The following is a 22,827-nucleotide window of genomic DNA, read 5'->3' on the forward strand; positions in this document are numbered from 1 at the left end:
TTCTGGAGAAAACCATGTGATTCTCTCCAACACCTAAACATATCCCAGAAAAAGAGAATGTGGATGGTGGGTGGAGAGACTGCTAACCAAAATGCCTCGAGAGTGTGTGCTCCTTGACATAAAGAGAGAGAATTTAGCTCAAGATTGTTCAGATAGGAATGTCAGGATGTAAAGTTAATCTTTGGCGTTTCCATTTGTGTCACACTATTTTCATCCTGTTGTCCCAGTCATCATGTGGCAGGAGGGAGTACATTCAGCTGCCTCAGTTGTTTTTTTTGTCTGAAGTGATGTTCTAAATGGGACCTATTTTCTTGCTCTTCATTGCTAAATGACAATCACGTGTGAGGAAAGGCAGACAATCGTTTCTATAGCAGTCTTTACTCGTGTTCTTATTAAGGAGCCAAAGAAAGCACATATTAAGTGAATGTGAGGTGACACAAGGCCAGAGATAGCCTCTAGGGATAATGTCTAAACTCTTCATTCCTATTTGATTTTCTTTGCCTTTACAATTTTATTTGCTGAACTATAAAATTTCTTATTTTAATTTCCTAATTATAAATAAATATTCTTCTGGGAAGGAAAACAGTATTGTGAGTGAAATTAAAAGTAAATATATTAGACATAGCCTAGCAAATGTTAATGAAGGCAATTTCTCAACACTTTATGTGTATACATGTATATACACATATATATTTTCTCATGTGTATAAAAAACAATGAGATTGACTTATTTTTAATAAGAGTCATGAAAAAAATCATAAAGGCTTCCCAAAACAAAACAACCTAGTTGTTCCAACCCAGTTGGAACTTCAAAATAACAGGCTGTTTTGAAGTTCCAACCAGGTTCTGACCTGTCAAAGTTTTGTCATCCAGATTGGTAATTTTGTCCTGTTTTTTAAACGATATTTCCTTAGGCTTTAAAACCAGTTGTTGTAATTCAGATGAATTTATGCCGAAGGCATGCTGAATCCCTGCCTGGTTAAGAAAGGAGCAAAACAAGGATGAGGCAAGCTGGAGCCCCAGAAAACAAAGCTTCAGCTCTGGTCCCCAAAGAAGGGTGTTAGATAATGCACATGATAGTGTCTAATGGGACCCAGGAGTCTGGGCCTTGAGTTAGCACTTGACAAGCCATAAGAGCCTTTTGAATGTGTTCATATGAGATGCCAGGCAAAACAGAAGTTAATTTTTTTCTACCTCATGAAGCTCTGTCTGCACAAGGTTTTCTTATGTTTGGTAAATCATAGTCTGGTGTTAGTTGTTCTCTTTTTCTGTTTCTCCAAGTATTTCTGAGATAGACCTGCCCTTATTTACCTTTAACTCTGAGGGTATCTAGTCTTTTTATACCTTTAGGTCATAGTTCTAGTAATTATTCCCTGCTCTGAGAGGTGGATAGAAACATGGGAAGCATTTAGAATTGGCAGCATTTCTTTGGTGGATCATAAAGAGTCATTCGGCTTATTGAGATGAGGATGAGAACACGGAATTTCCCAGTAGATATTGCAGACATTTTCATTAGGATCCAGTTTCAAAGAATGCTGTTAGCATAGTTGTATTTCAGGAGACAAAAATCTCTTCCTCTCTTGAGGAACAGGGTTCTGATTTTCCTCCTGATGATACTAATTTAGGCCATGTGTGATCAGAACCTTCCTGATTATTCACCAGATTTTGATCTTAGAGACAAGAAGATAATAAGAGGAAACATATAAGATATACCCTGGGTAGGGACCTGGGAGGAAGAGATTTTAGAGGAAGCACTGAGATTATGAGGGGCCAGGAAAGTGGTCAGAAGGTAGTGCTCCCTACCAGCATATCCCAGGTGAGTCAGAAGGACAGTTGTTAGGGCCACTGCTCATGAGTTCAAGACGGGATTAGATCATTGTTCTCACCTGAACTTCACCCAGGTCCTTGTTATTCATCCCTCTAGGCTTCTTGTAAATGGGAACTTTAATTATCTGCATCTATCTTTGCCAGCAAAGCAGACAGTAACTTTAGGAGAGAGAATAACCATCAATGGCTGTTCAGAGAGGATGGTCTTCAATGCCTCCAAGACAACAGTACAATAAAAACGAACCTGGACATACAGTTCTGGGCTGGGGAGAGGCACCTACACTTGGAGGTTGAACTGAGCATGCCACAACTGAGTTACTGGGGACTGGGCATCTCTGTTAATGCTTCTTTATGTTCCCTGAATAGTTCTGGGAGGTTAGCACTCCACAATACCCTCCCCACCCACCACCGTCCCTCTACAATCAGTATGCCCATCAGTCTCAATAACGTTTTCTGTAAAGCTTACAAAATATTGTACGTTCACTGTGTGAACATAGTGATATTGTGTCCTTGTCTATGCATGGTGCCTTGAGGTGTAGCAGAAATGATAACCCAGAAACGGAAGACTCATTCATTCTTTTACTCAGACTTTTATTGAGTGGATATTTTGTTTTAGGCACTGAGACTGGTATTAGATATTCATTTGTCAATAAACCAAATGTGATTTCAGCCTTCCCAGAGACTACAGGAGTGGGTGTGTGTGTCTGTGTGTGTGTCTATGTTGGGAGATGACCACTAAATAATTTGATACACAAAAGATATGCATTTATAATTTGTGACAAATCATAGGTAATAAAGGAAGAAAGCACTGTGATGGAGAAAAAAAATGGAGTGAAAGGGAGGGTGCCTCTGTCTACTTTAGACTGGGCAATCAGGAATTTTGCATTGATTTAACACATTTACTCGTTACAATGCTGACGTCATGCTTTTCATCTCTAGTATATTTTTGTGCACTACTATTCACTATCAGAAAATGACCTTTACTCCCAAACATGGTTTGCACTCATTTCTAATATTCTAAAACTATTTCATTTGGGTTGATTACCAAAAACAGTAATGATTATGTTTTACTTTTACCATCTGCTTAGTTATTGATTCATGATGATGTGCCATTAGCTAAATTTCTATTAATTAAAAAAACTATGTTCTCATGCTCACCTAGCTTCACAAATTGTCTCATTATCATTATTCTTTTGATGATAGAATAATCATCAACTTTAATTCATTGACAGATGGATCATACTGAATTGTTCTAAGATCTAACATATAATAATGTCCAAATTACTAAGCACTTTTTCACATACCATCACACTTAATTCTCATTTCACCCTGGAGATGTCTTGCTACTCCCACATTACAGATGAGAAAACTAATGGTAAAAGAAGTTAAACATCAGTTCAAAGTTATACCAATATGACTGGCAAACATAAAAACCCAACTCTTTTCACTTCAGAGCCAGTGCGGGTTCCCTGTTGGCCTAGCTTTCTCCACTACTCATACTGGTTTGCTTTTGGGCCCTACCAATGTTCTGCTTCCACACACTGGTTATTCTTACTTTGATATATTTTAAACATTTTTTTGTTTTTTGGACTTAATCCTGTATGTCCACTTATTTGGTATTTCTGGATAATCACCTGCTCAGTGGAGCTAGCTGCATTGGTAAGATACTTCTACTTCCCTTGCCTCAGTCCTTCCTTCTGGAAAGTGAGAATTTGGTAGCATCTTCCTCAAATAAGTATTCAATGAGGTAATACATAATACATATAATATATATATTTTTAAAGTGCCTGCCATGTAAGTGTTCAGCAAATACTAGTTTTTTTTTTTTTTTTTTTTTTTTCTTTTTATTGAGACGGAGTCTCGCTGTCGCCCAGGCTGGAGTGCAGTGGCCGGATCTCAGCTCACTGCAAGCCCCGCCTCCGGGGTTTACGCCATTCTCCTGCCTCAGCCTCCCGAGTAGCTGGGATTACAGGCGCCCGCCACCTTGCCCGTCTCATTTTTTGTATTTTTTAGTAGAGACGGGGTTTCACTGTGTTAGCCAGGATGGTCTCGATCTCCTGACCTCGTGATCCGCCCATCTCGGCCTCTCAAAGTGCTAGGATTACAGGCTTGAGCCACCGCACCCGGCCAGCAAATACTAGTTTTTAATCTCTTCTCTCAATATGAGAAATAAGACTATTATTTCTTTTCAAACATGGCTTTGCAATGTCTACATAGTATAAAAAGCTCCATTATGCAAGAAGGAATGCTCCATATTAGGGATTATCTCCTGTTCACTGTAGATCTTCCACCGTTCAAGTGCCATCAAAATGCCCTCGCTGGTAAGCACAGGAACTGGATAAAAAGGCACTGAGGTCAAACAAAAGGGATCTTGTAGTTAGCAAAAGCTCCAGACTCCACTTGCCGACATCCACTTCAGAACTCCTCTTTGGAAAGTCTTCTCAGTTCCTGATTTAGTTGTGTACATGAACTTCCCCTCCAAGTAGTTTTAGATGGGAGACTGGATTTGGACAGTTGAACCGGCCACATCACAAAATATAGAATGCTGGTTTCAGTAACTGTGCCTCAGCAGGAAAGCAACTGGCAAGAAGCACTGTCCTCCCTTTTCCAGCTCTCTCTTCTCCAACAAAGGGAATAAGACATCAGTATCCTTCCTTCTTCCTTATCCTGTCTTCAGCTTTTGACCTTTTTATTACTTATTAAAACATCTCCACAAGCAAAGGCAGAGAATGCTTGAATGTCTATGCTTTAGAAACGCCAGCTAAAATTGTGGAGGCAGCCCACATTGGAAAAAATTGATTAAAATGAGATCCTTGAATCAGCAGATACGATGTATGACATTCCTTCTTTTCTCATAGGAATGCAAGGGGGACTGCAGAGTGTAGCGAATAAACAAAACTAAACAAAAAAACAAAGCCTGTGAACCTGGTGAGTTTTGAAGCAGCATGTTAGTTTTGTCAATGATCAGACTTGTAATTTCAGATAACTGCTCTAAGCCTAGGTATCTTCACTTGTCAAATGGAAAGGAAATCTGCTACATTGTAGGTAGTTGTCAGACATAATAAGAAGTGCCAATTACAGAACTTGGCATATGATAGGTGCTCAAAAAACGGTAGCTCTTAGTATTATCTGGAAATACCAATTATACACAATGATAGCCTGGAAAATAAAACAATGTTAACTTTCAGAGCACAATCTTAAATATATGAACAAGGAATTTCTTGCTAATCCTTGTAGGAAGGTGACTAATGATATCCTTATTCCTAAATACTATCAATAAGTTATTTCAGGTTTTGGTGTCCTTGACATCTTGTTACCTCTTGTAACTAAGCCTCCTTGGAAAATTCTCTTTGCTTGGTTTCATGGCACAGGGATAGCCAGAATTCTGATAAAATTCATTTAAAAATTGGCTCCAATCCCATGCCCCCTCCTGGTTCTTCAGTGGGGCAGACTAACATAATTATCTTCTATGGAGGAGCAATAGGTTTAGTGCGATGGAATTAAAAACCATCATTCTTAGCAAACTATCACAAGAAGAGAAAACCAAACACGGCATGTTCTCACTCATAGGTGGGAACTGAACAATGAGCTCACTTGGACTCGGGAAGGGGAACATCACACACTGGGGCCTATCATGGGGAGGGGGGAGGGAGGAGGGATTGCATTGGGGAGTTATACCTGATATAAATGATGAATTGATGGGTGCTGATGAGTTGATGGGTGCAGCACACCAACATGGCACATGTATACATATGTAACAAACCTGCACGTTATGCACATGTACCCTAGAACTTAAAGTATAATAAAAAAAAAAAAAAAAAAAAAAAAAAAATCAAAAAAAACAAAAAAAAAAAAAAAAGAGAATGAGGGTGTGTATAAACTCTGTGATTTCCACTTAATTTTACTGTGAACCTAAAACGTCTTTATAAAATGAAGTTTATTAATTTGAAAAAAAAAAAAGGGCTTCTGCCCTCCGCTTTGGGGTTATTTGGGACTTTTTCAGTTTAGTGTATTATCTGTTACTGTAATGTAATTTTCACTATTTTGTGGGTTTTTTTTTTGTGATTGTGCATAATGAATGAGTGTATATTTTTTCCCAGCTACTTCACAATGATACAACCCTACATTTCTCACCAACTGACATTTTTTGAAGACTGCATTTTTGTACCTCGTTCACCACAGTAAGCCAAAGTTAGTATTTGTATTGTTCAGTATTCTAAAGTAGAATCCTTCCTCATTCTGTACAGAGGAGCAGTGTAACTTCATGATTAGCAGCATAAGCTCTAGAGCCAGATTACCCAGGTTTGAATGCTGGCTCTACCACTGTGCGCCTTAATAACAGTGTGCCTTAATTTTCTCATCTGTAAAATGAGTATAACAGTATTACCTCATAGACTCATGAAAATTAAACTAGTTAAATAATGTAAAGTGTTTTGAAATTGTTCAAGGTACAGAAAAATGCCTATTAAATGCAATGGATTATGGACATACACTTTCCCTAGACACTCTTCTGTATCCTGGTGTATTAGTCTGTTCTCACACTACTATAAAGAACTACCTAAGACTGGCTAATATATGAAGAAAAGAGGTTTAATTGACTCAAAGTTCCAGAGGCTGTATAGGAAGCATGGCTGGGAAGCCTCAGGAAACTTACAATCATGGTGGAAGGATGAAGGGGAAACAAGCGCCTTCTTCACATGGTGGCAGGAGAGAGAGAGAGAGTGAAACAGGAAGTGTGATACACTTTTAAACCATCAGATCTTGTGAGAACTCACTCACTATCACGAGAATAGCAAAGGGGATTCTGGCCCCATGATCCAATCACCTCCCACCAGGCCCCTCCTCCAATTTGACCTGAGATTTGGGTGGGGACACAAATTCAAACCCTATCAACTGATGACATTGGGATCTATTTCTTCAACCCAGTCTCTCTCTGGAACTCCAGGGTAATTCCCATTTCACAGTTGAATATATTCATTTTCATATGCAGATGAGAAGGTATCATTTCCTTCTCTGAAATGCCTTTATTTGTGACCTCCATGGTTCAGGAAATGTACCCTCAACCAAGCAGCATCTCAGCCAGAACTCGGGCATCATCATTCTGACTCCTTCATCACATTTACTAGTCATTATATCTTGCCTTCTAATTATCTTTCTAGTGTGTCTTTTTTTAAATCCCCATTGCCTCTACCTTACTTCAGGCCATCAGACTTTATTGTTTAGTCACTGGATGACCCTTGGAAATGAATCCACCCGTTTGCCCCATGTTGCCTGATTCCATTCTTTTCATGACTGCCAGAGTGATTAATCTAAAGCCACAATCTAAACCTATTATTCCTTGGACTAGATTTTTTCAGTGGTCTGCTGATGTCTCTGATTAAAACTTAAGTCCAAAGCTTGGTTTTAAGACTGCCACAGTCTGGCCACAGCTCACCTCTCCTGATACAGAACTTGCTCTCGAATCCAGGGAACTATTTGCAGCTTTCTGCACCATAAACTTTTTCAACCTCTGGTACTTTGCATATGTGGTCTGTTTTAAGACAATGTTTCTCCTCTTTCTTCCTTCTCAAGTGGTTGATACATGCTTGTCCATTAGGATTCAGAATTGACATTAGGTTCATCTATGAAAGCTTCCCTATTACCCAAGATTGAATTGAGGGCTTTTCTTATGTGTTCTCACAGCACAGGAATCAGCCCTTTGTGGCATTTGCAATATAGTACAGTGGGTAGCTTCTTGGTGATGAAGTCAGACTGCCTTGTTTGAATCTTGGCTTTGTCACTTAGTAGCTCAATAAGCTTTCACTTAAGCTTTAAGTTCTTTAACCTCTCTGTGCCTCACGGTGATATTAATAGTTCCTGGGGTAGATGGAGAAAATGATTACAAATTCTTCCCTTCTCTGTATCTACCTTGCCTTAGATTTTTCAGGCTGTTATAACAAAATGCCACACATTGAGTAGTGTAGAGATAACAGAAATTTAATTCTCACAGTTCTGGAGATTGAAAAGTCTAAGATCAAAGTGCCAGCAGATCCAGTGTCTGGTGAAGTCCAGATTTCTAGCTCATAGTTGGTTCCTTCTCGCTGTGTCCTTACACGGTAGAAGGAATGAGTTAGTCCTCTGGTCTTTTTTTTATGAGGGCATTAATCCCATTTATGAAGGAAGAGCCCATATTACCACATAACCTCACAAAAGACCACCTTCAAACACCATTGCCTTGGGGGTTGGGATTTCAACATATGAATTTGGGGGTACACAAACACTGAACCTATAGCATATCCCTTTCCAACATGCCATTGTAATTTCCTCCATCAAAGTTAAACTCTTTCTTCCTCCCTTGAATCTGGGCTGGTCTTGTCATTTGCTCTGGCCAATGGGACAGTAGCAAAGGTGTCCCAGGCAGAGGCTTGGAAAATGCTGTACCATGGCACCTACTCCCTCTTGCTGCTCTTGGGAACTCTGCAGCTACCATCAAATGAAGAAGTACAGGCTAGTTATCGGGATGGTGATAGAGACATGGTCCAGTTGTACCGATTACTCTAACCACTTCCATGACATGTAAGATGACCATATCATTGCCAGCTAGCCACAGATGCCTGAGTGATCCCAGCTGAGCACAGCCTACATTGGCAGACCACAGAACTGTGAGCTAAATAAATAATTATGTTAAGCCATTGCGTTTGGGGGAGGTTTCTTATATAGCAAAACTAACATATGACTCATGGGGCATGAATATTGGATAAGTTCACACATACAAAATACATAGAGAGTGCTATATAAGCATTCATTTTTCTTACTAAAGTTGCTTATTTCCTTTTGCAAATCTACCACTAGAATGCTGGCTCCTTGAAGGGACTCTTTCTTTTCCCCTATTACATCTTCCCCACACAGTGCCTGGCTTGACATGTGGTATGAATGATTCAAGATTCTTAGGTCGTTGTCGAAAAGCAACAAAGGAAATAAAATATAAATGACTTCTCATATCAGATGACCTTGTTATCCAGTAGTCCATGATCTTATTTCTTTATCCCCACTCCCCTCACCACCACCATCCCTGAGTTCTTACTGACAACTTGAAACCTAATGAGATAATAAACAGTTCTATCCATACGAGTACAACTGACACAAAAGTGAAACAAAGTTGTCTCACTAAAGTGCAGTGAATTGATCGTGATTGTGTCTTTAAAACTGTGTCTATTTCCATGATTAGGGGTGTATCTTTCATTGCATGTTCCCCAACTCTCCCTAAATCCAAATGTGCTTGTTCTGTAAGTATTCACTCTTCCAACATAGTTAGGTTTTCTCTCTTTGATACCATTTTATCACATCACCTATCTAAAAGACTCTGGACTTTAAAAAATCTAATGGCATTGACACTTAGACAGTCTCAGTCTTCCTTTTCCGTTATTTTCTTCATTTGTTGGCAGGTTGTTAACTAACACCTGAATTTGAGTGTTCTTCATCTATTTTAATGTGTACATGTGGCAGTTTCACTATTCAATTCTGACAGACTGTTAGACGGAGTTTTGAATTTTCTAGGCCCAGACTGTGGCATTTTTGTTTTTTTACCTTACTCTGAAGAAATGGGTTCTCAGTCTTCCTATAATACCTATAATTTGTATAAAGAATTTTAATTTTACTGATGAATTTTCAAACAAAACAAATTAAACATCAATTCCCCAAAGTACCAATTTAATGAATAAAGCTTAAATATACCAAGATAATTAACTTCCTTATCAACAATATTATATAGGGCTTTGAGCCACGCACGGAACAGGAATACCTATTTCTCCTATTTCTTTTTTCCTTTTCAAAGACGTGATGTCTTTCAATTAGATATTGGAAGAAAACAGTCATTTAGAATAGCTTTCAGCTATATCCAACTTTTGGTTAAAAAGAATATTCTAGGCCTAGTGTGGTGGCTCATGCCTGTAATCCCAGCACTTTGGAAGGCTGAGGTGGGCGGATCGCCTGAGGTCAGGAGTTTGAGACCAGCCTGGCCAACATGGAGAAACCCTGTCTCTACTAAAAACACAAAAAATTAGCCAGGTGTGGTAGTGGGCACTTATAATCCCAGCTACTTGGGAGGCTGAGGCAGGAGAATCGCTTGAACCTGGGAGGTGGAGGTTGCAGTGAGCAGAGAGCGCACCATTGCACTCCAGCTTGGGCAACAAGAGCAAACTCTGTTTCAAAAAACAACAACAAAAAAGAATATTCTAGAAACGGATTCATTTAGTTATAACAAAATCTCTTTGGGACAGTTTTATTCAAACTGTTAGCAGACACACCAGTAAATGCTTACTTTTCAAGGACTGACTTTTAGTCTTCATGCAGGAAAATGAGCAATTAAAGAAAATACAAGGATGACAGATATAAAGTGATTTGGAATAGGAATTTAATGAACCTATCTACTAATTATAACATATTTAAGTATAGAACCTAGAGATATGGAATTTAGGTAAAATCTTTTCAGCATTAACCTCATTAATGATATTTAAGATTTTGCAGAGCTGTCTGGTTAAACTAAATCTCCATTCTGAGGCGAATCCTCTAATCACCTCTCCTGCTACCTACAGAATGTAGCCAGTGGATTTCCTGAAGTCCACAAGTCAGGGGTCATTGCAGTGAGGTGAAATAATGACTGTACATTTGTAATATGGACTCACCCTGCAAGACAAAGTTGAAAGGCAAACCTGAATTTTGATGCTTAGAGACTTACACTTCATTTGGCAGTATTCCAGCTTTTATAAACTTGGCAACCCTTACAGAAGCAAGTGCTGAAAGATATCAGACGATGAAGGTTTGTGACCTGGCTGCATCCCATGTGTCTTGTGAAAATAAGTCTCTTAATCTCCATGGGCTTCAGTTTCTTCTTCTGCGAAATGGGGATTATAAAATTTGAGCTGTCAACTTTTCAGAGTTGTAAAGATCAGATAAGGAATTGAATATAAAAATCCCACAGGAAGGTTGGAATTAACTTGGCAGCTCTAAAATGTTTACCTCATTTTTGTTTGATTATGGTATATTAATATTTCCTTTAATGTTAGGATCTCAGAGAAGATTATTTTACCTGATTATTATAATACAAGAGATTAAGAACCATAAATTTGCAAGTGTAGTCCAATGATCAAGGTTAGGTTGAAACCTAATGAGATAATAAGTGATTCTATTCACGTGAGTAGGGCTGGCATAAAAGTGAAGCTGGATTGTCTCATTAGGGTAAAGTACAGTGAGCTGATTGTAACCCTAGCCTCTTCTTCTGCTCAGTGGGCTCTGCATGGCTCCAAGGGAGCCTAAGGTAAATAAGTAAACAAACACAAAGCTGTGTCCAGTGTGCTGTTGAGCAGGACTTCCCACTTTTTTTTTTCTAAGGCAGGGTTTTTCACTCTGTTACCTAAGCTGGAGTGCAGTGGTACCATCATAGCTCACTGCAGCCTCGACCTCCTGGGCTCAGGCAATCCTCCTCTCTTAGTCTCTTGAGTAGCTGGGCGCCACTACTCACAGGTGTAAGCCATTATGCCTGGCCAATTTTTTTTTTTTTTTTTTTTTTTGAATTATTTGTAGAGACGGGGTTTACTATGTTGACCAGACTGGTCTCAAACTCCTGAGCTCAATCAGCCTTCCTACCTCAGCCTCCCAAAGTGCTGGGATTACAGGCATGAGCTACCATGCCCAGCCTTCTCACAGTGTAATACGCTTACCTGGAACCACCTGAGGAGGTTGTTAAAATGATGATAGTGATTAAGGAGATCTGAGGCAGGGCCCCAGATTCTGAATGCCTGACAAGCTCACAGGTGACACAGATGTTGGTGGATTTCAGACCACACTTTCTTGCCTCTAGTGTAGAGTAGCGATTTCTCAAAGTATGATCTTAGGGTATGTATTAGTCTGCTTGGGCTACCACAACAAAATATTACAGGCTATGTGGTTTAAACAACAGAAGTTTACCTTCCCACAGTTCTGCAGGCTGGAAGTCCAAGATTAAGGTGTCAGTAGAGTTCTATTTATACTGAAGGCTCTCTTCCTGACTTGCAGATGGCTGCTGTGTCCTCACATGGCCTTTCTTCTGAGTGATTTCTCTTTTTTCCTCTTCCTCTAAGGCCACCTCTTCCTCTAAGATTAGGCTTCCTATCTAAACGATGGACTTCAGTTAAAAATAATGTATCATTGGCTCAACTGTAAAAACATACCACACTAATACCAGATGTTAACAATGGGAAAACTCGGGGAGAGGTTCCTGGAGAGGGGGTGCGTGGGAACTCTGTATGCTCATTTTTTTTTGAAAACCAGAAAGTGCTCTAAAAGTCTATTAATTAAAAAATAAATACATTCTAAGACCTCCCTGCCAAACTCAGTGAATCCATCCATAGGCCGTAGCAGAGGAGTTTTTAATCTAACAGTTTAGGTGATTATTATGTATGTTAAAGTTTGAGAACCATCAAGAAGCAATTGGAAGCTCTCGTGTTTTAATCAGATGAATGTGAGTTCAAATCTCAGCTGCACCTCTTCACAGCTGACTGTCCTTGGGCTGCTTAACCTCTCTGAGTCTCAGTCTCATTTTAAAATCAGGGTAAGAATAAGTATGTATGATGATTTTTCTTAGAACGAATTCATACAATGACATAGAGTTTTTAACACAGTGCATAGATGCATAGTGTAAGTGCTCAACAATTATGAAATAATAGAAGTTTTACTGTTACTGCCTAAGTTATGGTGAGCCAGGGAGAATTGTGCCAAAATGTAAGGGGCTTTCAGAAAAGACAAAGCAATAAAGGTAATAGGCAATACACAATCAGAAAATAATAAAAGTAATCCTGGTTGCTTCTATAACATTCCATTGTTTACATATAGCTTTCACTTTCATTCCCTGACTTGATCCTGACAATGACCTTGTGAGGCAGAAATTCCCCTTTTTACAGAAGAGGAACTGAAGCTTAGAAATGATCAGTGACTTTCTGGAGGACATAGAACTAGGAAATGTCAGAGTCTAGAGCATCAAAATTCTAGTCCAGGGTGACAGTACAGGGTAGTAATTAAATTTGGGGGCTCTTGAGTCAGACTGTCGGATTCAAGGCCCAGAGATACTGATTACTATTATAAAACTGGCAAACCAGTTCCCTTCTCTGAGGCTTAATTTCTTCACTAGTTAAATAGGGATAATAACAGTACTTATCTCCCAGTGCTTTGTAAAGATTAAATGAAATAATGTTCATAAAGTCTGAGATTCATGGCTGGCACATGGTGAGTCTTCTGTTTTATTTCTGCACTCAATTTTTAATGTGGTTCCTTGAGAGGAAAATATGCATCCATGCTATAGACAGAGTAATCTAGGATTAGTCAGAGAAGGTGGAAATCTGTGTATGTGTCTTGAGGATGGGAAGAGGGGCTAGGATTGCTACAGCCTCGGAGGAGTAATAAGATGCTGGCACAGCACGCTGTGGCCTATGAAGCTCTTCTCTATAACCATTTGAAGTACTTAAAGAGCCAATAAAGAGAGAGTACAAGCAAGACAGAGACATCCTGGACTTTCGGTCCCAAATATCAAAAATGATGGTAAATGCGGCAGTAAAAAGATAATTATTCTGTGATGTTTGACAATGACTAAGAATCCAAGTAAAAAGGTCTGGACTTGGAATTTATAGTAGATAAAATCCCATATGAACATTTTGGAAATATATTAATGTATTATTAATATTATATATTAATTATATAATATATAATACAATATATTTATATATTAATATATTACATACTTCTTCACCAGTGTCTACTTTACATGATTTGGTTGTCTTCTTTATAATTAGTCAAGGGGTGAACATTTAGTAGGGCCAACGTGGGCAGATATTCATTGGATAAGATTTGAAAAGTAGTTTGGTCCAACAAAATGTTCTGCATATTTTGGAGATGAAGAAAGAGTTGTGTATTACCTCCCACACTGTGAGGGAAGGTTGCTTAGACCCGTTATAGAATATAGTGGTGCCATTTCTTCTTTGAGTACATCATGACAAAATATGATGATGATGATAACGGTGATAACTATTACGATGGTAGCTCTTACTGAATCTATGTGCCAGGAGCCATCCTAAACACTACATATGCTGCCTCATATAATCTTTCCCAACAGTTAAGTAGACCCTCCCCTCCCCTTTCCTTTTTTTTTTTGAGAGGTAGTCTTGCACCGTTGCCCAGGCTGGAGTGCAACAGCATGATCTCGGCTCACTGCAACCTCCGCCTCCCAGGTTCAAGCAATTCTCCTGCCTCAGCCTCTTGAATAGCTGGGATTATAGGCATGTGCCACCACACCTGGCTAATTTTTATATTGTTAGTAGAGACCAGGTTTCACCATGTTGACCAGGCTGGTCTCGAACTCCTGACCTCAGGCGATCCCCTCATCTCGGCCTCCCAAAGTGTTGGGATTACAGGCGTGAGCCAGCTTGCCCAGCTGACACTATTATTTTCTTCATTTCAGACTGAGAAAATTGAGGCAGGTTATTAGTCCTCAAACATACAGCTTGTTCACAGTTGGAACCAACCCAGGCTGCAGAATCCAAACCAGCATGCTCAGGTAGCTTTAGCTTTAGAAGTCATCATATAGAAGATAAAATTTTGAGTTGGACAAGTATTAGTGATTCAAAGTTGTGGGTGGTTTCTGGAAAGACTGCTAGTTACAGAAAAAGAGAAAGAAGTAGTTGGTCAATAAGTTGGAAGTTTGCTATGAGAAGTCTGCAGAAGAGGGAGAAGGTGGCATGTGACAGAATCGAATGATTAAATCTGATAGAATGGGCAGACAGAAGACTTGTTATAAGGAAGCTGGCAAGTGGGAAGAATGCATTGGCTGTAAAAGTATGCAGACAAAATTCAATAAACGTTTGCACTGCATATGATCCCATCCTCTCTGACTCTCTCTCCTGTTACCCTTTCCTTCTCTCAATGTACTTCAGCCCTGTTAGCCTCCTAGCTGCCCTGCAAACATGCTGTTCTTACGTTAGTTCTTGCTGTTCTCTCTGCTTGGAAGTTCTTTTTCCCTTGAGATGTCCACGGCTGGCTCCTCACTTTCATCAGGATTCCACTTAACTGTTGCCTCTTTCATAAAGCCCTCCTGGACCCTCTATATAAAAGTGATCTCCCCAGCAGATCACTTCTGATTCCTTGATTTATTGTCAGTCTCTGCCTTCTAGATAGAAAGCCAATAACTGAGGGTCTTTGTTGTATTCACTGTGGTATTCCAATGCCTACAACTGTGCCTTGTACACAGTAGTTACTAGATGTTCGCAGAATAATGAAAAAACAAATGTTTAGGGAAGACTAACTATGTGCAAGGAACTTTTCTAATTGCTTTGTCAATATAATATTGTTCTCAACTTCAAGAATCAGGGTTGCCTATCTTTATACAGTGACTGGCTACATGCCAGCCATAGCCCTAAGCCCTTTGCATTTATTCATTTTCTTAAATCCTCACAACAAAACAATAATGTAGGTACCAGTTATAGCTGATATTTGTATCAGGCGACACGATTATGCAGTAGTGGAACTAGGATTTGAACCCAGACAATGGGGGTGTCAGCATCTGTTTCCTTAACAACGAACTAAAAGGAGAGGAAGAGGCTCTCAAGAAATGTACAAATACAAGCTATAAGGGCTCAAAGGACTAAGTAAATCGTTCGTGGATTTGGGGATGGGGAGAAGGGTAATAAGGTGTCAATTGAGACCTACTTGGAGAAAGGGGGAAGACTTCACTTGGTGACAGTGTGTATAAATAATGCAGCAGCCACAGGGAGGGCAAATAGTTTCACAAACACTTAGAAATGGCTTCCACCCAAGTCATGGCCAACTGGCCTTGCAGCTGAGAGTGAGAGGGAATTTTAATTCAGTTTGCCTGGAGAACGGGTCAACTTGACCTTTCTTCTGAAAAGAGAGGCTTTATGCATTTGACTCCTGGGGACACAGAAGTCTGCATTTTAATTTTGACTTCTCAAACAGTAACCATGGCCACAAGTGGTCTTACTGGTTTCTCTTTACCTTCCCAACTATTGCCGGCCTCGCTGTGCTTCAGAAGGGCAAATGACCCTGGGGGTGGTGAGCGATACCTCCTAGTTGACCTGCCTGGGAGATCTCAAATGAAACCCCCCACAAGGATGCTTCCCCAAAATGCCAGCGGTCTATGCCACGCCCTCTCTCCAAGGTGGTATTCTTCACCTCCGCCCTGCCCTGCGATGCTCACCTGGAGTCTAGAGCCAGTGTTCCCCCACACTTAGCCGAGTCGCATGACCGGTTCTAGCTTCAATGGGAAAAGTTTCTTGTCTAGGAGTTCCTGGCGCTCTGCCCGGCTCGGGAGAAGGGCATCTCCTTGCGCTTCCCCTCTGGTGTCCTTCAAACTCAGCCTAACTTTGGCACCAGTATTTCCAGTCTAGCTGTCCGAGTTGCAGCCCCTGGGGGCCGCAGCGGCGTTCTTTGAAAAGGCGCGGCGCCTTCGAGCCCCTCCCCAGAGCAGGCGCTGCTAGCAGTGTCAAGGGGTCCTAGAGGCGCCCACTGAGAGCCGCTGACAACTCCCGGGGGTGCCCTGCCCAGCCCGAAGTCACCTCGGGTCTCTTTCAGGTCCATCTGCTCTGTCGCCAGAGGCACCTTAACACCAGCTGCGTTTTCCCATTCCCGTACCCCCACGCATCCCCCAGTCCGGTGACTCGGCAGCAGGTGGCAGGGGCGGCGCCCATGCGGGCGAGGGGCTGGGGTCCCCGCAAGGTAGCCGCCCGTGCAGCTCGCCCGCTTCCAGCAGCCGGCGCCGAGCTGCCAGCGCCTCGGCCGCCCCCGCGCGCCCCGCGCGCCCCCGCCGCCAAGGGCCGCGTAGCGTCCCCGGCGCCCCCCGCCGGCCTCCGCCTGCACCTGCAGCCGGCTCCGCGCGCCCTGCCTGCCGCCGCCGCCGCCGCGGAAGCTCTCTCTCCCAGCTCCACGGACGCCCCCGGGCCGAGCGGCGGTGCGCTCCCGTGCAGACCCGTCGACAGACGCCCCTGGCCGGTGGACTCCCGAGTCTCACTCCTGCACCCTGCGTCCCCAGACATGAATGTGAGGAGAGTGGAAAGCATTTCGGCTCAGCTGGAGGAGGCCAGCTCCACAGGCGGTAGGATGCAATAAGCTTGCGAGCGGGCGCCCGCTTCCGCCCTCCTTCCCTCGCGAGCCGAGACGGCTGCCCCTTCCCTTCCTCGGCTAGGGACGCATGTTGCCTTCGCTGCATGAGACACAGTCACCTGGCGGGACTGGGAAGGGGAGGTGGGAGCGGCGGGAATGGGGTGCAAAGGAGAGGGGGGTGCATGCAAGATCCAGGTCGGGGAAGAAAAGATGTTTGAAGTGTGTTTGAAACTCGCCGGTGGCAGGGTCCCCTGCGATCCTGTGCGTACTTTTGCCTTCTCTGAAAATTTCCGAGGTCGTTTATGCATCTGCCAGGTAACTCCAGACCGCACGCTTCCTTCCCCTAACACCTGGGGGTTAATGAGCTGAAATAGTATTGACTGCCTCCTTCCACTTTTCCTTTATGCCCCCAAACGTTTCTTTATTACAACTGTATTTTTGTCCCCTGGTAATACACTGGCGGTATCTTGCCCATGTCGGATTCTTCAGCCGGAGCGTATGGCTTGTTTTATGGCTAGCGTCAGTTTAGTGTGTTCAGAGAAAATGGTCCTCAGTGACACTTGGAAATAATTTATATACACAACAGCCTTGGAAAGGTATCGGGCACTGTGTTAGGATCTTGGCTTTCAGAGAAACGTGCGTTCTGCGAAAGCAGGGAGAAATGTTTTGCTGTTTGGTGGGATCCATAGAGAAATAGGGGACGATGCCCTCCCACAAAGCGTCTTGGGTTGCATCGATTTGTTATTAGGTGGTTTTGATGCGTAGAGAGTATTTTACAGGAGCCAGAAATAGAATGGAAGTGATTTTGGGGCACATGAGAGTGATAAAGGGCTGGACCTCTCCCGGATTACATAAGCTAAGGGGTCACATATGGCTATAGCATAGTTTGGGTTTAGAGGGTGAAAAACTTGGACTTGAGGGCTGCAAACTTGCAAGGAAAGAGGTGTTTCCATTTGCTGCCTTCTTTAGTACTCAGGGAAATGGAGTCACCTCAACAACTTGAGTCAATCATTCAAATTTATGGCCATGAGAAATGGAAATGGACACCCTCCCTTCTTTTCTTCACTCCAATAGTTAAGGTCATTGTAACTGGGAGGACACTAGTCTCACTTGAATATGAAATTTTAAAGAGAACAGTCTTAATCCTTTTGGACTGGAAAAAAGTAATATGAACATCACCTATAATGCCCCACGTTTGACTTGTAACTGTATTTAGTTCTGTTTTCACTTACGCCTGGAGATGCCCATTCATTATGAGCCAAGCATATGTAGAATATCTCTTGTGAGAAATACTTACAGTCTTTAAGAGATCAAATGGTTCCTGAGTGGCATGTTTAGTGTAGAGAGCTGAGTAGTTGTTGGGTGTTGAGTTGAGCTCGTAGGGTCTCTGTCTTGGCAGTTCTTTAGAATAAACATAGGGTAGAGGGCTAGTTGTCCTACTAGAGACTCATTCACACACACGGCAGCCCAGGGAACTCAAGGCTGGAGCAGATGGCAGGAATGTCGTCTCGGGAACTGGAAGGCTTGCATTGCTTGGCTCCTCAGTGACCACAGATTTTTGACTGTGCCTGTTCTTCCAGCAACTGGATGGGGATTGAATCAGCATGTCTAGTGTATGCACAGGGCCATAGGTGGCCATAATCACTATAAATGAGAAATGAAATTGAGGTCACACCTGGGGAGTACTATACATTTAAAAAAGCAAACCTTTTAGTGCTCTCTCCAGCATCAGCATGTGTTCACTGTTTATTTAGAGAACAGAAATATGTTGATGTATACCTTGGCTAAGGTGAGACCAAAGTGATTAGCTTTCTGGCTGAGAATTGATTTGACACCTGTTTCTTGAATTGTATTCACAAATTTTTAGCTAGTTGTCATATGGTGGGAAGAATAAAGAAAAAATACTTTGGTTTATCTTTTTTATTCTTGTTGATATTGCTTCAAAGCTAACACTAGAGAATGATCCCCAAATATGTAATATTATTTTCACCAAACATATGCATAAATACTTTGCTTACTTGTGATCAGATATAGGGCGATCTTCACTAATCCTGGGATGAGAAAGGATGATTTTTAAAGGCTTAAACTCTATCTTCCATTTTTGTTTTAAAATAATAGTCCTGATATCTTGTTCTCTTTCCAATAAGTAGGCTGTTTATATAACTTCCAAACTATCTTGTACTTGATACAGTTTTTCCTTGAATATATATCTCTGGGATGGAGGTTTATAAGATGATTTATCTGGAATCTAAGCAAAATTTAACTGGAAGCTCTAACTGAGAGAAATGTATGTATATGATAGAGAAATCGGAAATTGGAGAAGTGTGAGTCTGTGTGTGTGTGTGTGTGTGTATGTGTGTGTGTGTGTGTGTATTTTATTACCTGACTTAGAGATAGAACACTGTGAAAAATGGTTTGCTGACAGGCAAAGGATGAAACTACCTGAATGGAAAGTAGAGAGGAAATGTTGGAAATGACAGAATAGAGTCGAGTTGCAATTCTGAAACTTTATAATAATTTAGTTTAAAAAGTTCATTCCATACTCTCTTCTCAACAAGTAAAAGCATCTAATATGCTAACTGATGAGCACCACCTGTAAATCACTGTCATTGACATTGTTAATGCCAGAGAGGACAGAAAATGGGGGAGTTGTGCATAAGTACATACAAGTAGAGAAGGTTTCTTACAAATTAGAGTGCTCACTTTTGCCCCGCCAGCTTCCATGTTAAACCCAAAGCCTGACCAAAATACATTTTTTATTTCATTGTCTAATCCCATTATTTTGCACTCCTGTGAGGTAATCCTGCTAACAGTGGAGAGAAAGAGGGAGATGATAATTCAGCTGTGTGTTTGAAAGATAATCAGAAATAAGGTCAGAGGGAAAAAAAACCTACAAAATTATTCATTGGTGTCCTTAATTTGTGCCATCTAACTTAGGGATGGCAGATGTTATGTGATGTAATCTACAACTAAAAGTGAGGAGGAAAATGTATGTTTCAATAGTAGAGTAAAAAAATCTCTTCAATTTTGAATTGTCATTTGATGGATGTATCATGGCTTTGGCTTAAGTTTTATGTTTATTAAAAATAAGGCAAACTCAAATTAGTGATTCCACAAGGGTAATATTGAAAAAATCCATTTATTCTGAATCCATGAAAAGTTTTTCATCATACAATCATTACTTTATTTTCTTTATGTCATATAAATGTAAGGGGTGTACTAAACAAATGATAGGATGAAGTGTTGAAATTCAGCCACCCTCTCTCCCCAGGCCTAAAGCTTACGCCATCTCATAAAATAAAGCTATGGTTGGTTTGGAAATTAATGAGCCATGCAATATAAAATATGCATGCAAGATTTCTGCAGAATTGTAGACCAGACAGTGGTTGATTGTTTTGAAGATGTATTTCTGGGCTTAAATTATTAAGCCCTTACTATTTTTTGTCCTTTTATTTATTTTTCGTGTTCTCACTTTTTCCAGAACATGTGAATAATATTGCTTTTCAATAATACATAGCAGAATGTGTTTTTTTACTCAATAGCCTCTCTTCTTAGTGACTATTTCAAGTAGATTAATGTGTGAGGCGGGGAGGGTGTTGTGGAGAGATGAGTATTTTATTTGTTCAAGGAGCCTTTGCAAGTCTGAAAAATCTTTTAAAATTCTACAACTGCACCCATTATTATAAATTAATTCACCCTTGGGCCTTGAATCACCCATTTGTTTTCCAAAAGTATTCATTTGGTTAAAGTTCCTGAGGGCCTTTTCTCAATTCATGTCCTCCTGAACTCACTGGGTTGTTTCATGCTGTTTACCAACATGTCTTGGGAAATTGTGAGCTCTGTGAGAGCAGAGGTTTTCTGTCCTGTTCACCACTTCATCCCCAGTATTGAGCACGAAGTCTGACTTGTAATATTTGCTCAACAACAGATACTGAATGAAAGAAGCCTTCCCAACTTGCATCGAATTATTCTATTTTCTCTGATTTCTCTCGGATCTCGTTTTTTGTTTGTTTGTTTGTTTAAGATGGAGTCTCATTCTGTCGCCCAGGCTGGAGTGCAGTGGTGTGACCTTGGCTCGCTGCAATCTCTGCCTCATAGGTTGAAGTGATTCTCCTGCCTCAGCCTTCCGAGTAGCTAGGATTACAGGCGCGCCCGCCACCATACCCGACTAATTTTTTTTTTTTTTTTTTTGGAGTTTTAGTAGAGATGGCATTTCACCATGTTGGCCAGGCTGGTTTTGAACTCCTGACCTCAAGTGATCCGACCGCCTTGGCCTCCCAAAGTGTTAGGATTACAGGCATGAGCTACCGTGCCCAGCCAGATTTCCTTTTATGACATTTATTTCCTCTTCTTTGCCCATTTTGTGCAGCCTTTCACATGGTTGTCTTTCAATTATCTTCTCCCTCTATACTCTCTTCCTAATCAAAGTGTGGCTTTGATTTTTATTTTGACGGAGGAGTATCTCTTGAGTCTATAGTCTGCTCCATTCCTCTTCTGCTGGTCAGACTCATAAGAAAGTTTTACCAGCACCTTAAAGTCAGCGTGTCAAGAAGGACATCATGCTCTGTCTTCTAAGGACAATTATTGTGGCAAAATTTTTTTGAGACATGTTGTAAAAGAAAAACAAAAACAAACAAACAAACAAAAACAAAGCAAAAGAGTCTCCTTCTGTATGGTATTCTCATCGTGATGAATAAGTCACCAAGACTTAATGGTTCTCTTCTGTATTTTATGTCTGTCTCTTCCCTCAATTTCCATTTCCACCACCAAGATTTTGTTCTCAGCATCCTTTCTGGGCCATGATGGTTACATCCTATTTGCACTGACTGCTACTCCCGACTCAAAACCAACCAAATTTACTGAAACCTAACTTAAGCCATAGAATTCTCCTGCACAAAATCTTTTAATGCCCCCCCCCATTACTTATAGAATCAAAAATACAAATTCCTTAGCTTGATTTTCAAGGCTCCTACAATGCAGTGATAGCTCTCCATCCTAACATTTTCTTTCATGATGCTGCTAGGTCTACACCTTGATCTGGCTAAACTGGACTGTTCCCTGGTCTCCAAACATATCCCTTTTTTTCTTTTTTTCACTTTCTTTTAAGTCGGAGTCTCACTCTGTTGCCCAGGCTGGAGTGCAGTGGTGCCATTATGGGTCACTGCAGCCTCGAACTCCTGGCCTCAAGCCATCCTCCCACCTCAGCCTCCCAAGTAGCTGGGACCATAACCAGCTGTATCTCCTGTTTTACCCACTGCTTAGAATTAACTTCCTGCCCTCACATTGCCCGGTGAAAATCTGTATATCCATCAAGACACATCTGAAATGTAGTGTCCTTCTCTTGCAGCCTCACTGATTTCTCCCTGACTCCTCCCCAAATAATTATTCTTTGAATTTTCTTAACTTGCTTTGCTTTTATTGTTGATATAGATCTGAATGACAAGGCAGAAGTAACTAGACATAATTTGTCTCATTTGCAGATATTCAGTTGTAACTTTTTGATGGCAAGTAGTACCATGCAAGAATTACTAATTTTTGTACCCCTAGTAAGCACTTGTACAATGCTTCATAAACTAGTAGACATTTAGACTAGGCATGGTGGCCCACGCTTGTAATCCCAGAACTTTGGGAGGCCGAGGCTGGCAGATCGCCTGAGGTCAGGAGTTTGAGACCAGCCTGGCCAACATGACGAAACCCATTCTCTACTAAAAATACAAAAATTATCTGGGCATGGTGGCAGGCACCTGTAATCCCAGCTACTTGGGAGGCTGAGGCAGGGAGAATCCCTTGCACCCGGGAGGCAGAGGTTGCAGTGGGCCTAGATCGCATCACTGCACTGCAGCCTGGGCGACAGAGTGAGACTGTGTCTCAAAAACAAAAC

The 22,827-nt window shown here is 41.2% G+C and overlaps 1 protein-coding gene across 3 annotated transcripts in view; it reads left to right on the forward strand.

Annotated features, from left to right (window-relative positions):
* The first annotated feature begins 16,709 nt into the window (after positions 1–16,709).
* The window catches only part of KCNIP4 (potassium voltage-gated channel interacting protein 4), a 1,209,980-nt gene continuing 1,203,862 nt past the window's right edge, over positions 16,710–22,827 (forward strand). The window contains exon 1 of one of the 3 annotated variants that reach the window (XM_026456087.1): positions 16,710–16,938. In XM_026456087.1, coding sequence (XP_026311872.1) covers positions 16,878–16,938 — 61 coding nt within the window. In that variant the 5' untranslated portion in view covers positions 16,710–16,877. The remainder of the gene's footprint in view (positions 16,939–22,827) is intronic. The other 2 variants (XM_026456089.1, XM_026456090.1) reach the window with 2 other exon arrangements.

The sequence above is a fragment of the Piliocolobus tephrosceles genome, chromosome 3, assembly GCF_002776525.5.
Source record: "Piliocolobus tephrosceles isolate RC106 chromosome 3, ASM277652v3, whole genome shotgun sequence".
Taxonomy (NCBI): domain Eukaryota; kingdom Metazoa; phylum Chordata; class Mammalia; order Primates; family Cercopithecidae; genus Piliocolobus; species Piliocolobus tephrosceles.